Here is a 13,646-nt window from a genome sequence, read left to right on the forward strand (position 1 = left end):
ATTCAAAAAGCATTCCATGGAATTTCAATAAACACTGGATTAATGAGGTTGTTCTAAGGCTTTTATTTGGTGTATGCATTTATATTTCCTTAATTTTACTTTCCACATGAGCAGTGTGTACAGTCAGTACTGTGTGTTATATACCCCCACGTTATACACCGCCTTTGATGGCTGCTGGCTGGTATGTTTGAAGCAGCATTTGTGTATGTAAAGTTAAACTTTAAGAAAGTGATATTATTATGATCATAATGATAAATTATACAGTATATACTGCGTTTTACAGCCTACATCACAGCATCAATTACATAACAATTACTGGTGGCTGAATAAATGTGAAAGCTTCTTTAAATGCTATAAGCACAGCTCATTCTGGGAATATTGGGAATTTTCCATCACTGTGTCCTCCACCGATGTCTAACTTACTTACAGTCAAGCTAAGCTAATGCTAAGATAAGCTAAAATCTGTCCTAAAATCTTAACAACCTGGAATGGTAAAAAAAAAACAAAAAAAAAACAACACAGACAATGAGTATAATCATTGATTTATTTTCTATCTTTAAATGTCAAATTCAATTTACTTTTACTTTTCAATTTACTTTTACTTATTACTTACTAATTTATCTTACAAAAGTTAAATCAAAACACAGAAAATAATACTTTCTTTAAGCTCTTCATCTTCACAGACCCTAGTCCTGTTCTTCCTCTTCCTCATACCACATCACTTTTCTAAAGGGCTCGTAAACCTGCTCCTAAAACTAAACTACACACACACAGACTGTACACAGGTTACTCCAAACCAGAATATGAAGGCGTTAAACGTAATAATAAAATGTGTTTGCATGCCTCTATACAGTGTCTAATACATTATACTGTATTACACACATACAGACATTTTTACATGCTGTGGACAATTGTAAAATCAATTAATATACAGTGGCATTTTATTTTTATTTAATTTCAGTAAATTAGGTTATTTCCATCTACACTACAATTTTTACATAGAATAACAACATCCCACTGCAGCCTTTGTACAAAGGTTTCCCATTAAAGCTCCATATAGTCTAAAGGTAGATGTCCATGTGTAGTTTGATTATAGATCAGGTCTAGGTTCTATATTAATACTGTGAAAGTATCAAAGCCTCAGTCCACAGAGAAATGCACACAGCCTGTATTCAGACACTGAGCCTTAAAACCAGCCGTCAGGACTTCTGGAACTCTGTGATGTCACAACAAAGCAATCACAAGCCCCGCCCATCTGGACCCACTATCCAACCTTGCAGGATTTGGTTTCTCGGAGTGTTTTCCTGAAATCTGCTATATTTTTATTGGATCACTCAGAAAACAGTGAGCCAACCAGAAGAGAGGATCAGAGCCTCCTCTCTTCTGATTGGCTCACTGACCTGTTGTCATTAGAGCTCCAGAGAGAAGCCTGAGAGAGGAGATGTAAAACTACAGTGAGATGGTTTTTGGTTCTTAAAACCACAAATATATCTTCTTATGGATCAAAATCAATCAAAATATGGACCTTTAAAACTGCTGCTGTATCAATAATTGAGTTGCTATCAGTACCAGGAGTTTGTAAATTGTCTTTTAATTACAGCTCAATATTAATTTACTGTGCAAGTGTATACAGTACATGGTTGCACCTGTGAATTTTTCCCCTTAAAAGGACATTCAAACTATAAATGTGTCACAATTTATGTATAAAATGAGGAGTGAACAATCAGTATACTGATACAATGTATTATAATACATCTTCCAACCATAAGCAGCATCTTCCTCCTTTATTTGAACCAGTACATGTAGTTGGACTGCACAGGAGGAAAGCACATGTTGTTGCTGCAGGCTCCTCCATAGCTGGATGGACAGGCTGAACAGGGAACCCCCACTCTGTACGGAGCCTCTCCGATCCAGTTTCCTCTGCGCAGGAAAACACAAACAACATTATCTGCAAAGTGGAATCATTCTCACAAAATAAATTCATTTTCCAAACACACACTTATGTATGCCTGGTCTTCAATATAGATTCAGGCACATGAGCCCAGACAGAGTTACTGACTGGCTTCATGACTGCCCTCTCTTTTTGAAAGTTTGTTTTCATCTGTCTGTCCGTATGTACGTCTGTCCGTCCCATTCTCGTGGACACGATATCTCAGTAACACCTTAATGAAACTTCTTCAGATTTGGCACAAACATTCACTTGGACTCAAGGATGAACTGATTAGATTTTTGTGGTCAAAAGTTTTGGCCTTGTGAACACAATATTTTCGTAACGCCTTGAGGGACTTTCATCTAATTTGTTAAAAGTGTTCACTGCGACTCAATGACGAACTGATTAGACTTTGATGGTCAAAGGTCAAAGGTCAAGGTCAGTGTGACCTCACAAGGTCAGTGTGACCTGGATAAACAGGATGTAACATGAAACTAGTCTGAGTGGAGGAGGCAGACAGCCACTAGGAAGTGAATCTAGTTCTCTACAGTAACTTTCTCAACTTTTCTATGTATTTTTCCATCTAGTAGTTTTCATGATCATTCTGTTTTGGATGACTTATGTGACTCATGATTTATATTTGACTTGTCTTTTGATGTGTTGTATTTCATGTGTGTCTATAACACATTGACCTTTGGCCTTTTCCTCCTTTCTATGGAGGCATGCCCCATCCCCCATGTGGTAGGATCAGACTGTGTTGTCCAGCTCTGCTCTGATTGGTTCAGCCTGGGGGCAGTTTGACTCTCAATCATGTAGATCAGTATCAGCTGTGTGTCTATATAAAGCCTGTTCTGCTTCGTGATGGGGAATTAACAGAGATCCCTGTAGTCTGAGACATTGCTTTATTGAAATTGATGCGAGAGAAAAAAGAAAAAAAAAAGAGTCACTGGAGGATTCAAACTCATCACCTGTTCAGACTGTGGCCTTCGATGAGCCTCCACCCCTGGTTGCATTGCCCTTGTGAGCAGCATCTATGCTCTTACAGGTGTACAGGTTCTGAAAACAAACTGTAGAACTAAGTAACTAGTTACTAAGACTAACGGAATATAATTGATTGGAAATGGAAACTTGTGAAACTGATCCATCCAAACATGATCGAGCCTGAATCTGAATCTGAGAGTGGACAGAAGCAGAGATCACAGCAGGACATCTCTGTTCAGTAAATATTAGACCCATTACCAGCTGATTGTAATACAATGCTGGATTTTGTTTCAGTCACAATCTGTACATAAAATATTATCCTGCTGCTAGTTGTACATGAGTGAAATTAGCTGAAATGTAAAGCTGACATCACTGTCACCTGCAGCTGCAGTGATCTCTCTTCAACAAGCACTCTAAACTTTGTCTTCCACAGGTTTCACTGTAATCACAGAAGATTTTTTGCCCACCACCACCATTTGTCTGTGGGCGAGGAGCCACAGAAACAGCTATAACTACAACCTGTTTGAGGCCTGACCTACATCTCACTCTGAGGCAGCATCTGGAGGTGTCAACATGACCAAAAGATCACAACTCAAAAAGATCTTGATCATATATTTGATCATAACGAGGAGGAGGAGGGATGTGAAATAGACGAGGAAGAGTCAAACACAGCCCGGAAACATCGTCCAGCACAGGGCGCTCACCTGTTTGCTCACCCACGGACACTTCCCTCCATCTCCTCATTCAGTTTTGAGGAGGGAGTGAGAGCAGATCAGCAGGAATCACACGGAGCAACACGCTCATTGCAGTAGACACAAGTGAGGCCGTTAAATCCCTTACTGATCTTCATCCACCGCACCATTGACAGCCATCCTAACTACCTCTACATGCTCACCGATAATCCACATTCCACGACCCAGCAAATTCCCAGACTGGATCACTTGCTTTTCCTTTATTTTCTTTTTTGGCTTGAGGTTTTTTCTGTTTGTGAACTGAACTGAACTAAACCTTTACTTATCAAAACCAACTTAAATTAAAGGTTGTTGTTTTTTTTCCTGGACTGAAAATAACTAAAAACAAAACCCAAAGTGGAATTTTGAGTTTGATTGTTCATTTTTTTTGGTTTTATGAATTTATGATTGTGGGATTTGGGGTTACTTGTTGAAAATCTTTAAAAATACAGACAATTTTATTTCTTTGCAGTAAAACAAAGTGTGTTCCTTGTGAGACTGGAATAGTTGTTCATTGTGTAGAGGGAGTACATTTTGAAATTGCATCCTTTGTGTTAGTTTGACATGACCCACAGACGGACACATACAGGGTCAACTCACTTGGGTGAGTAGTTGCAGACGAGGAAGGTGGCTTCAGTCCACAGAACTCCCCACACAAACATGTTGTAGCAGGTCTGCACTGCACAGCCCACTCTGCTGGTGGAGGCCCACACCATCTGAAACACACAGCAACCACACAGGTGTTTACAGAGTCCTCTAACACACCATCAGACTGACATTCAATCAGACAACAGACCCACAGTGTCCATAAAGCTGTTCAAACTAATGTAGAAAAAAACTAGGTAAGGTGGTGCAGGTGGTGTGTTGTGGTGGTGCAGGTGGTCTGGTGGTACAGGTGGTGTGGTGGGGCAGGTGGGGTGGTTGTGCAGGTGTTATGGTGGTGCAGGTGGTGTGTTGTGGTGGTGCAGGGGGTCTGGTGGTGCAGGTGGTGTGGTGGGGCAGGTGGGGTGGTTGTGCAGGTGTTATGGTGGTGCAGGTGGTGTGTTGTGGTGGTGCAGGGGGTCTGGTGGTGCAGGTGGTGTGGTGGGGCAGGTGGGGTGGTTGTGCAGGTGTTATGGTGGTGCAGGTGGTGTGTTGTGGTGGTGCAGGTCTTGTGGTGGTGAAGGTGTTGTTGTGGTGCAGGTGTTGTGATGTTGCAGGTTGTGTGTTGTGGTGGTGCAGGTGGTCTGGTGGTGCAGGTGGTGTGGTGGGGCAGGTGGTGTGGTTGTGCAGGTGTTATGGTGGTGCAGGTGTTGTGGTGTTTTGGTGTTGTGTTGTGGTGGTGCAGGTGTTGTGGTGGTGCAGGTGTTTTGGTGGTGTGTTATGGTGGTGCAGGTGCTGTGATGGTGCAGGTGTTATGGTGGTGCAGGTGTTATGGTGGTGCAGGTGGTGTGTTATGGTGGTGCAGGTGTTATGGTGGTGCAGGTGGTGTGTTGTGGTGGTGCAGGTGTTGTGGTGGTGCAGGTGTTTTGCTAGTGTGTTATGGTGGTGCAAATGTTATGGTGGTGCAGTTGCTGTGGTGGTGCAGGTGTTATGGTGGTGCAGGTGTTGTGTTGGTGCAGGTGGTATGTTATGGTGGTGCAGGTGGTGTGTTAGGGTTGTGCAGGTGTTGTGGTGGTGCAGTTGTTGTGTTATGGTGGTGCAGGTGTTGTTGTGGTGCAGGTGTTGTGGTGTTGCAGGTGGTGTGCTGTGGTGGTGCAGGTGGTCTGCACAAACACAACACCTGCACCACCATAACACCTGCACCACCACAGCACCTGCACCACCATAACATCTGCACCACCATAACACACCACCTGCACCACCATAACACCTGCAGCACCATAACACACCACGCAGGTGGTGTGGTGGGGCAGGTGTTGTGTTAAGGTGGTGCAGGTGTTTTCTAACAACACCATCAGACTGACATTCAATCAGACACAGAACACAGTGTCCATAAAGCTGTTCAACTAATGTAGAAAAAAAGGTGCAGGTGTTGTGGTGTTTTGGTGTTGTGTTGTGGTGGTGCAGGTGTTTTGGTGGTGTGTTATGGTGGTGCAGATGTTATGGTGGTGCAGGTGTTGTGATGGTGCAGGTGTTATGGTGGTGCAGGTGCTGTGATGGTGCAGGTGTTATGGTGGTGCAGGTGTTATGGTGGTGCAGGTGTTGTGGTGTTGCAGGTGGTGTGTTGTGGTGGTGCAGGTGGTCTGCACCAACACAACACCTGCACCACCATAACACCTGCACCACCACAGCACCTGCACCACCATAACATCTGCACCACCATAACACACCACCTGCACCACCATAACACCTGCAGCACCATAACACACCACGCAGGTGGTGTGGTGGGGCAGGTGTTGTGTTAAGGTGGTGCAGGTGTTTTGGTGGTGCAGGTGTTATGGTGGTACAGGTGGTGCAGGTGTTGTGGTGGTGCAGGTGTTATGGTGGTGCAGGTGTTGTGTTGGTGCAGGTGGTATGTTATGGTGGTGCAGGTGGTGTGTTATGGTGGTGCAGGTGTTATGGTGGTGCAGGTTGTGTGTTATGGTGGTGCAGGTGGTGCAGCATGCCCATGGGTGCACAGATGAGAGCAAGTGTTTTTGCTACAACAACGTGGGCACTGGACGGGAAAACGACTGTGTCGGTCTAAAACAAGCAAAGACACTCCGGTTGTAAGATAGAGCCCTCTGAGTTTGTTATTCACAAGAACCAGCTGATGTGAACCAGGCCTCACAACAAAGATCTCAGATCAGATCACACTTTCTGACCAATCAATTCAGAAAACCAGCTCATTCCAAAGGGTTCACATACGTAAGTGAAATATAGAGAGTACGAATGTGACTGACTCTGATGGAAACCAGTCTGTTCTCTCTCCTCTCTAATGAGCAGAGAGATCAAACCTTCAGTGAGCAGCTTCTCTCTAACGTGACTGGTGGTTCATCACTAATTAATGTTAATTCTGTCACTAACTTAATAACAGGCTGCTGTCGGTGCAGTGTGCTTTCTGCAATACTCAGCTAAAGCCCGTGTAAACAAAACATGACTGTTACTTTAATCTGCCAAATGCAAATCTGTGTCAGACTGAAGAAAACCATGCTGAAATCTCATTGTCTCGTTTGATGTATAGTAAGAGAGATAATAGTTATATTAAGTAATAGTAGGAAAATTACACACACACACACACACACACACACACACACATAGCTCAAAGAGCAGTGATGACGACCCTCCTCACCTGTGTGTAGTGTGTACACATGGGCCCGTAGCAGAGCAGGGGGCAGCTGGGATTGCAGAGGCGGGGGTAGGGGAACACGTAGTCGTTGACCTCATCATACCAGGGTTTGAGCAGCTGCAGGATGGACTGATACCTGTGGTGACAGAGATGGTTCTGAGGAGGAGAGATTCATCCTGTCTGCTTGTTCTTCTTCTTTTCTGTTCCAGGTGCATCCAGGCTCATTCATAAAAAAACATACAGCCCATAATATCCTGTAATATCTAAAATATCAGCCTGAGGACATCAGACTTACAGTACAGGTGGGCTTGACAAACTAATTCGACATTAGTTGTTTTAATTGCTCATGTCCCTTCTGTTCTTTCATTAATGAACATATTTAAGAGGTTCTCATGGGTTTATTGATCCTATTCTGGCTCGTGGTGAATCATTTTATTGTCCAGTCATCATCTCAACACTTAAACACTGAAATTAAAAAAGGTCAAACTAGCTGGACTTTCAGGTAAAATCCTTCCTCTGTGTGTGTGTGTGTGCGTGCGTGTGTGTGTGTGTGTGTGTGTGTGTGCAGTACTCACCCCCCCGTCCTGACTGACAGGTTCTGTCCATAGAACTGCAGCAGGTAAGCTGGACCATGTGCCCACACACATGTAGCAGCCCAGGCCTCAGCCGTCCTGGCCAGGTTGTTGTCCCACACCTGTTGGAAAGAGAGTCGAGAAGAGACAGTCACAGCTGCTGTGAAAAAACAAGCTCCAGAACTTTTCAGGAGATAAGACATAAGTAATAGCGGGAAGGCAATGTTCTCCACGTCTGCTCACAATAGCAGTTTCAGTGTGGAAACAAAAGAAAAATAAAATGAAGTGAATGAAATCTGAGAGCTGTGGCAACAGCAAACCTGCCTCCTCCTCCTGTCACAAATGATGCACCAGAGAAACGTTAGCAGGAATTAGCGGCAGAGCTTCAGCTGCCTGCTAACATTTTTGTTGTGATTTAGCTAGCTTGTTAGTTTGTTGGCCCTAATGACTAGTGTGTGCAAGAGAGAGAGAGAGAGAGAGAGTTGGTCGATTGATAACAGGTGACGCATATTAGGGCGGTACAATGCAAATGTACCATAAGACATTCAATAAGCAAGTAATCTGGAACATGACCCTTGTCCTGTTTAGAGAGTAATTCCACCAGTCTTGCAGAGTCATATTTAATCATATCAAGCATTAAATTATTTTTGTTTTCGTGTAGTTGTTGTTTCTTCATCCACTAATTATTTGTGCCAGAAGTAGACACGACTGCAGCTCTCTGCTGAATATTTGACTCAACTCACCAGTTTTCCAGTTTTTTGTATGTCAATCAGACATAGTCGTCACTGATGGAAAATGGATTGACTGAACATTTCTACCTCAACAGGCAAAGCGCTTGCTCAAGGACACATCAACCTGGCCATCAATGTACGACCCGCTCCACCCACATTCTCTGATTTTGGCAGGAGTTACAGAGGGACCACGTCTGAAACATGAGGGAGGACGAGCTGGTGTTTGGAACAGACTGAGAGCCAAAGTCCATCATCCACCCCTGTCCAGAATCCTCTGTGTGGGTGTTCAGTCTTTGAAGAGCAAGATGGATGAGTCCTCCTCTGTTTTCTCTGTGGACAGAGCAGTCTGGCAGGTCCATGGGTCTTTCTAGCGACTAAGAATAATTGGTGTAATCCCAGAGACATTAAAACTCTTCCAGCTCTCCTGGCTTTAAGATTGTGATGATTTCATGCTCTTGTTCTGTGGGAGTTCCCTTTGACTGTCATCCCTGCTGTGTGCCTCCAACCACAGGCCATCAGTGCAGCGCAGTGCCCAAACACTGACTGGGATTTTGGCAAGGCAAACTAACATATCATCACCTTTTATGTTGATTTTATTCATCCTCTTTTAGCTCTGTTTCAGATGACTCTCTACTCCAGAGGGAAACATCTGGCCTTTTAGAGGCTATAGCTCTGTCTGTCTGTTTGCCAGTGGACAGTGATGTTTCAGAGCCGTTTCTCTGAGAACAGCTGCCTTCTGTGGCCAAATACAACATAATGAGGGCAGAGAGAGTGGATCACAGTTGTGGGCCAGACAGTTGCAGTTAAAAGCTGCAGATTCAAGTGATAATTCTCTAGCATTCAAAAAAGCGACCCCCTTTCACAGTGTCACCTTGTTTAAGATTTTGATATCATAAAAATATCAGTTATAGATGCCTTAAAAAGTTCTGTCAAACTTCTATCATGGTCCTGTTGGCCCTGTTTTCCTTCTGTTCTCTGCTGCATTCCCTTCCCTCTCTTGTTTGTTGTCACCAGTCTGTTCTCTGGATCTCTGGAGCAACACCACATCCTGCTGCAGTAGAAAAGGGCTGGTACATCTCACCATTCTTCACCGGATCGTTCAGTCACCCACAGTGGTATTGCGATATGGCCGGCTGTTGTTTTGGACTCTGGTCTTGTTCTTTCAGATTTTTGATGACCATTCATTTTGTCCTGTGCTTCAGGTTCAGTATCCTGTCTCTCTGTTGTGTACCATGTCTTGCTCTGCTTTTTGTTTGCCTGTCCTAATTTGTGCGCATCTGTCTGTGAGGTCAAGTGACCTCCGTTCTCACCTCACCTATCTGTTGGTACTTCAGTAACCTTTCGGCTTTCTGCCTGACTTTGCTCCCACGTCAACATCATCCCTTGACAAATTCATTACCCTCTTCACTGCCTGCAGCCAGCCGGTCTCAGCTCTCTGTCTGTGTATTTGTTGCAATATTGTTGTCATTACCTCCGGGCAATGAATCTTGGGATAGATTGGACCACAAAGGATCCACAATCCAAATAGGACAGTCTAGCCACGCTGCTGTGATGCAACTGGTCCTCAAATACAACCTCTGAATGATGAGACCCCTGAACTGGGACACAGCTTATATCCTACCAGAGGAGTGAGAGTCTGGACCTTTCAAGGAGGGTTTCACGACAGATTTTTTTTTTTAATTGAGATGCATGTTGCGACATCTTTAGAGGGTGTTTTTGCAATGAAACTGTGGGAGCAAATAAAAATTGATAAAAAATTGTCACTGACTTTTTTGTATAATTCATTAAAAATTGAAGGCAACTTGTTCCAGTGAGAATAAATCCACCCTGTTCTGAATGTTCTAAGCAACCAAAAAGGTCCAGAATTACAAAGATTCTAACAAAATAATCTTTATTTGTGAATGAAAAAGTGCACCTTGGAGGTATTCCACAAAACAGCAAAATCTTTTTTCAAGCTCAAACTCTGTCAAATAGCAAGCGAAAATTATAAAATACATATTCATCTTCATCATGAAACATCAATGTTGACATCAATGAGAAATCTGTTTTTAGTACCTGTGACAAAATTTAAAAATGAAATTAGAAAATAAATAAATAAATAAAAAGTGAAAACTGAGCCATTTCAAAAACTTAAGAGCACACAACTTAATAGTAAAACCAATATCAAACTTCTTATCTCAGCACCTTCGTCTACATATGCTCATAAAACCAAACAGCTTCTTTCAATTGAAGTTGATAGACATCCAGAACAATGCAAATCCCTGTTTTCTTCTGATTACTATTACTAGGGGCAAGAAAGTGAACAGAACCTCCGGACTCTCACTGAGTGGACCGTTGACCACAGCGCAGGTGATGACCCAATCTTCACAAATCTTATAGGGAAAAAGAAAAGAGAAATATAGTATCACGTTGACATGCAATCACAGTAAGTGAGAAAAATCCCCCCACCCCACAGTGAGCCTATCTAGTACAAGATATTGTTGGAGCTTATTTACATTCAATGATTTTCACGCCCTCCTCTCTCTCTCTGTAACACACACACGCTATCCATGTCTGATTTTACTACACATCAACTTGATATTTTCAATACACATTTAAACATTTGAGACTTTTTATTCCCTTGAGATTTTTTTATCCCAAACTATTTTCTATATCTCTGTCACTCAAACACACACACGCACACACACACACTGTTTATCAACACCAACTCTATCACTTCGTACTTTCTGCTACACTAAAATTACAACTAACTCTGCATATTTAATCTAACTCACCTTGACTTTTCCAGCACTTGCAACAGATCTGGATGCAACAGCCTCTGTCAGGTTCATTTGTCTTGTCGTTGTCCACACGTCTCAGCCATTCTCCAGGTGTGTTTTGTGGTGGAAAAGTGTTTGTTCATTCAATCAATAACTTTCGTTTGTGCTCCACCACAATGTTGATCGGAGTACAAAACAATTTAATCCCACTTTCCTGCAGAACATCGGCGGATTGCTTTTCACGGTCTTTGACAGTGGTGTTTGTTGGTAAATGTGAGACGTTCATGTCACACATGTCTGCAGCTTCAGTATGCTTCAAAACCAGGAACAAGGAAGTGAGTTCGGTGACATCAAGGTTTTGTGCAGGGACTGGTGTGATTGGTTCAACTGGCGAGAAACTATGACGATTGGTCAAATTTGCGGAAAAGTTGCAGTGATTGGACAGAAATGCAAAGTTGCTCAGAATGGTTCAATTTGCATTAATTATTGGGATTGCGACATTATGACATTCTGGAGGGACTGATTCCCCCTACAATGCAGTAAGTCAGACCATGATGCAATGTTCGTCAAAAGGAAATACAACCAAAGGGAGGTAGAGGGAGCTGTGGTGATGGGCAAGGTCAGGTGATGGACTGCCCTATCAGAGGCTATGGTGCAGGTGATAGGTTCCTGTCAGCTCTGATCTCAGTGAGCCGTCAGAAGTCACTTCAGAACCAGAAACCGTGGGTTGATGGATCAATCTACGCTGCTCTGGGCTCTGCTGCTCACAGCTCAGGACTTCATCGTCCTTCAGACTGAGAGATGTGCTCAGAGATGCTCAGCAGACCCGACTGTAATTACTATTATTGCTGTTACTGCACACTAACCTTCTAGTGGGGGTTGGCACCAGTTCCACGTAGATCTCTTAGAATAAGTTACATCCCATAAAGGGCTGTCAACCCTGGAACACATCACTAACTGAAATGAAATTAACTCCAGACATAAATTCCTTTACAACAAAGGGTGAGTGCTAAAAGCAAAGCAGAGGACTATTGTTAATTATCTTTGTTTGACTGTTTGTAGCTTGTTGTTTTGTTGTTGTCTCACATATTTTTAGCTAACTGTAGGATATTATCAGTTGTGTTGTTTTTGCTATTGACTGGTTTAATTACATTTAATTACATGTAAAAGCCCAACTGGGGGCAGGAGTCGAGAATTAGCAACAGCTATAAACTCTTTGTGCAACTCATTAGTTTCATGCCCTGTTTTGAAAATATGTTAAATTGCATTGTTCCTATCAAAAAAATAAACAAACAAACAAACACACAAGACTTTTCTAAATGCAATAAAACTAAAAGAAGCGTTGCAGCAGTTACTCAGAGGTGCCTGTATCCAGAAGCTGCAGTTAGTGCAGCTGTAAAGTTGTAAAATGTGAAGAACCAGAGGAGGAGATGAAACAGAAAAGAACATGTTCTTCAAACATCAGGAAAAGAGATGAATCTGTTCAAACATCCTCCAACAGGCAGAGAACCAAACTGTCCTCCTAACGTCTGATGATAAATAGTTTGTTTGGAGGGATGATGGTGACGGTGCTGTCTGTGGGCTGATCCAGGGCCTGTGTCCACAGCCAGCTGTTTTTGCTTTGGAAGCGCCCATGACAACAAGCTCGAATGAGCAAAGTTCCCTGTGAACATGAGAGCCAACAAAAAAACCATCCAGAAACAACTATTAGCCCACGCTAGCATTGCTGTGATATGCTCCTCATTAACGCTGACAGTAAGCTAGTTAGCCATAGCAACATTTGTCGAACACATTTATAACATCGCTAACAGCAAGTTAGCTAACGATATCATGTATACTGTAGCCGTCACTAATGAAAACAGACATGCAACATTACGTAGTATCAAGTGACTGACACACGGTGGAGTAGAAAAAAATCAGTTTAGAGTCCAGCTGGACCCTTTAGCCAGTCGTAGGGTTCTCCTCCCAGGAAACCAGACCAGTATCGGTTCCATGGTCAGACCAGGAAAGAAATTCAGCCTTGGACTGATCCACTGGGACTGGCCACACAAATGAAACTTATAGAGCAGGTAAAGACTTTAAAAACTTTTTGGATGTTTTGACAGTCCACTGGTCGACCAGGATTTGGCCCGGTAGTCCTCAGTCCAGAAAACGTGGTTTCTTCTTCAGTGACTGAAATTCTGGAAAATCACTTTACCCTGAACGCTACACACTGCACTGAGTCATCTCACCTGTGGGCGGAGCCTATGTGTTTATAGTACCAACGGTTTAACAGGAGGGACTCACACGCACTAACATGCACACGTATGTGCACTAACATGCATGCGCTGCCAGACCAGCTACCAAAACAAAGACCAGAGAAACCTGCCTTACATCACACACAGAGGGGGTATGGTTTCGTTCTCTGCTCAGGACACCATTACGCCACTATATCTATACATGGACAATAGTTGTTTGCTGCTGTGTTATTGTTAAAATCTTGTTTAGAGAAACTTTTTATCTATTTTACTATTTATTTCACAAATTCATGCTACATTAATGTTTTAAACTATTTATTTCATGTCATTGATTATTTTACAGTTGGCACATATTTATATAAATAAAATAAAATAAAATAAAATAAAATAAAAATAAAAAAAATATTCCATAGCAGTCATCTACAAGGAAACTGCAGGCCAAGCACATCAGCAGA

General features: G+C 42.8%; 1 protein-coding gene across 1 annotated transcript in view; it reads right to left on the reverse strand.

Moving 5' to 3' along the window:
- Positions 1–1,784: 1,784 nt before the first annotated feature.
- LOC111233834 (peptidase inhibitor 15-like) overlaps positions 1,785–13,646 on the reverse strand; it is a 28,091-nt gene continuing 16,229 nt past the window's right edge. Inside the window, exons 3-6 of the mRNA XM_022761738.1 lie at positions 7,468–7,586; positions 6,896–7,028; positions 4,243–4,358; positions 1,785–1,920 (exon numbers count right to left, since the gene is read on the reverse strand). Coding sequence (XP_022617459.1) covers positions 1,785–1,920; positions 4,243–4,358; positions 6,896–7,028; positions 7,468–7,586 — 504 coding nt within the window. The remainder of the gene's footprint in view (positions 1,921–4,242; positions 4,359–6,895; positions 7,029–7,467; positions 7,587–13,646) is intronic.

This window comes from Seriola dumerili, unplaced genomic scaffold (genome assembly GCF_002260705.1).
Source record: "Seriola dumerili isolate Sdu_G_001 unplaced genomic scaffold, Sdu_1.0 BDQW01000432.1, whole genome shotgun sequence".
Taxonomy (NCBI): Eukaryota; Metazoa; Chordata; class Actinopteri; order Carangiformes; family Carangidae; genus Seriola; species Seriola dumerili.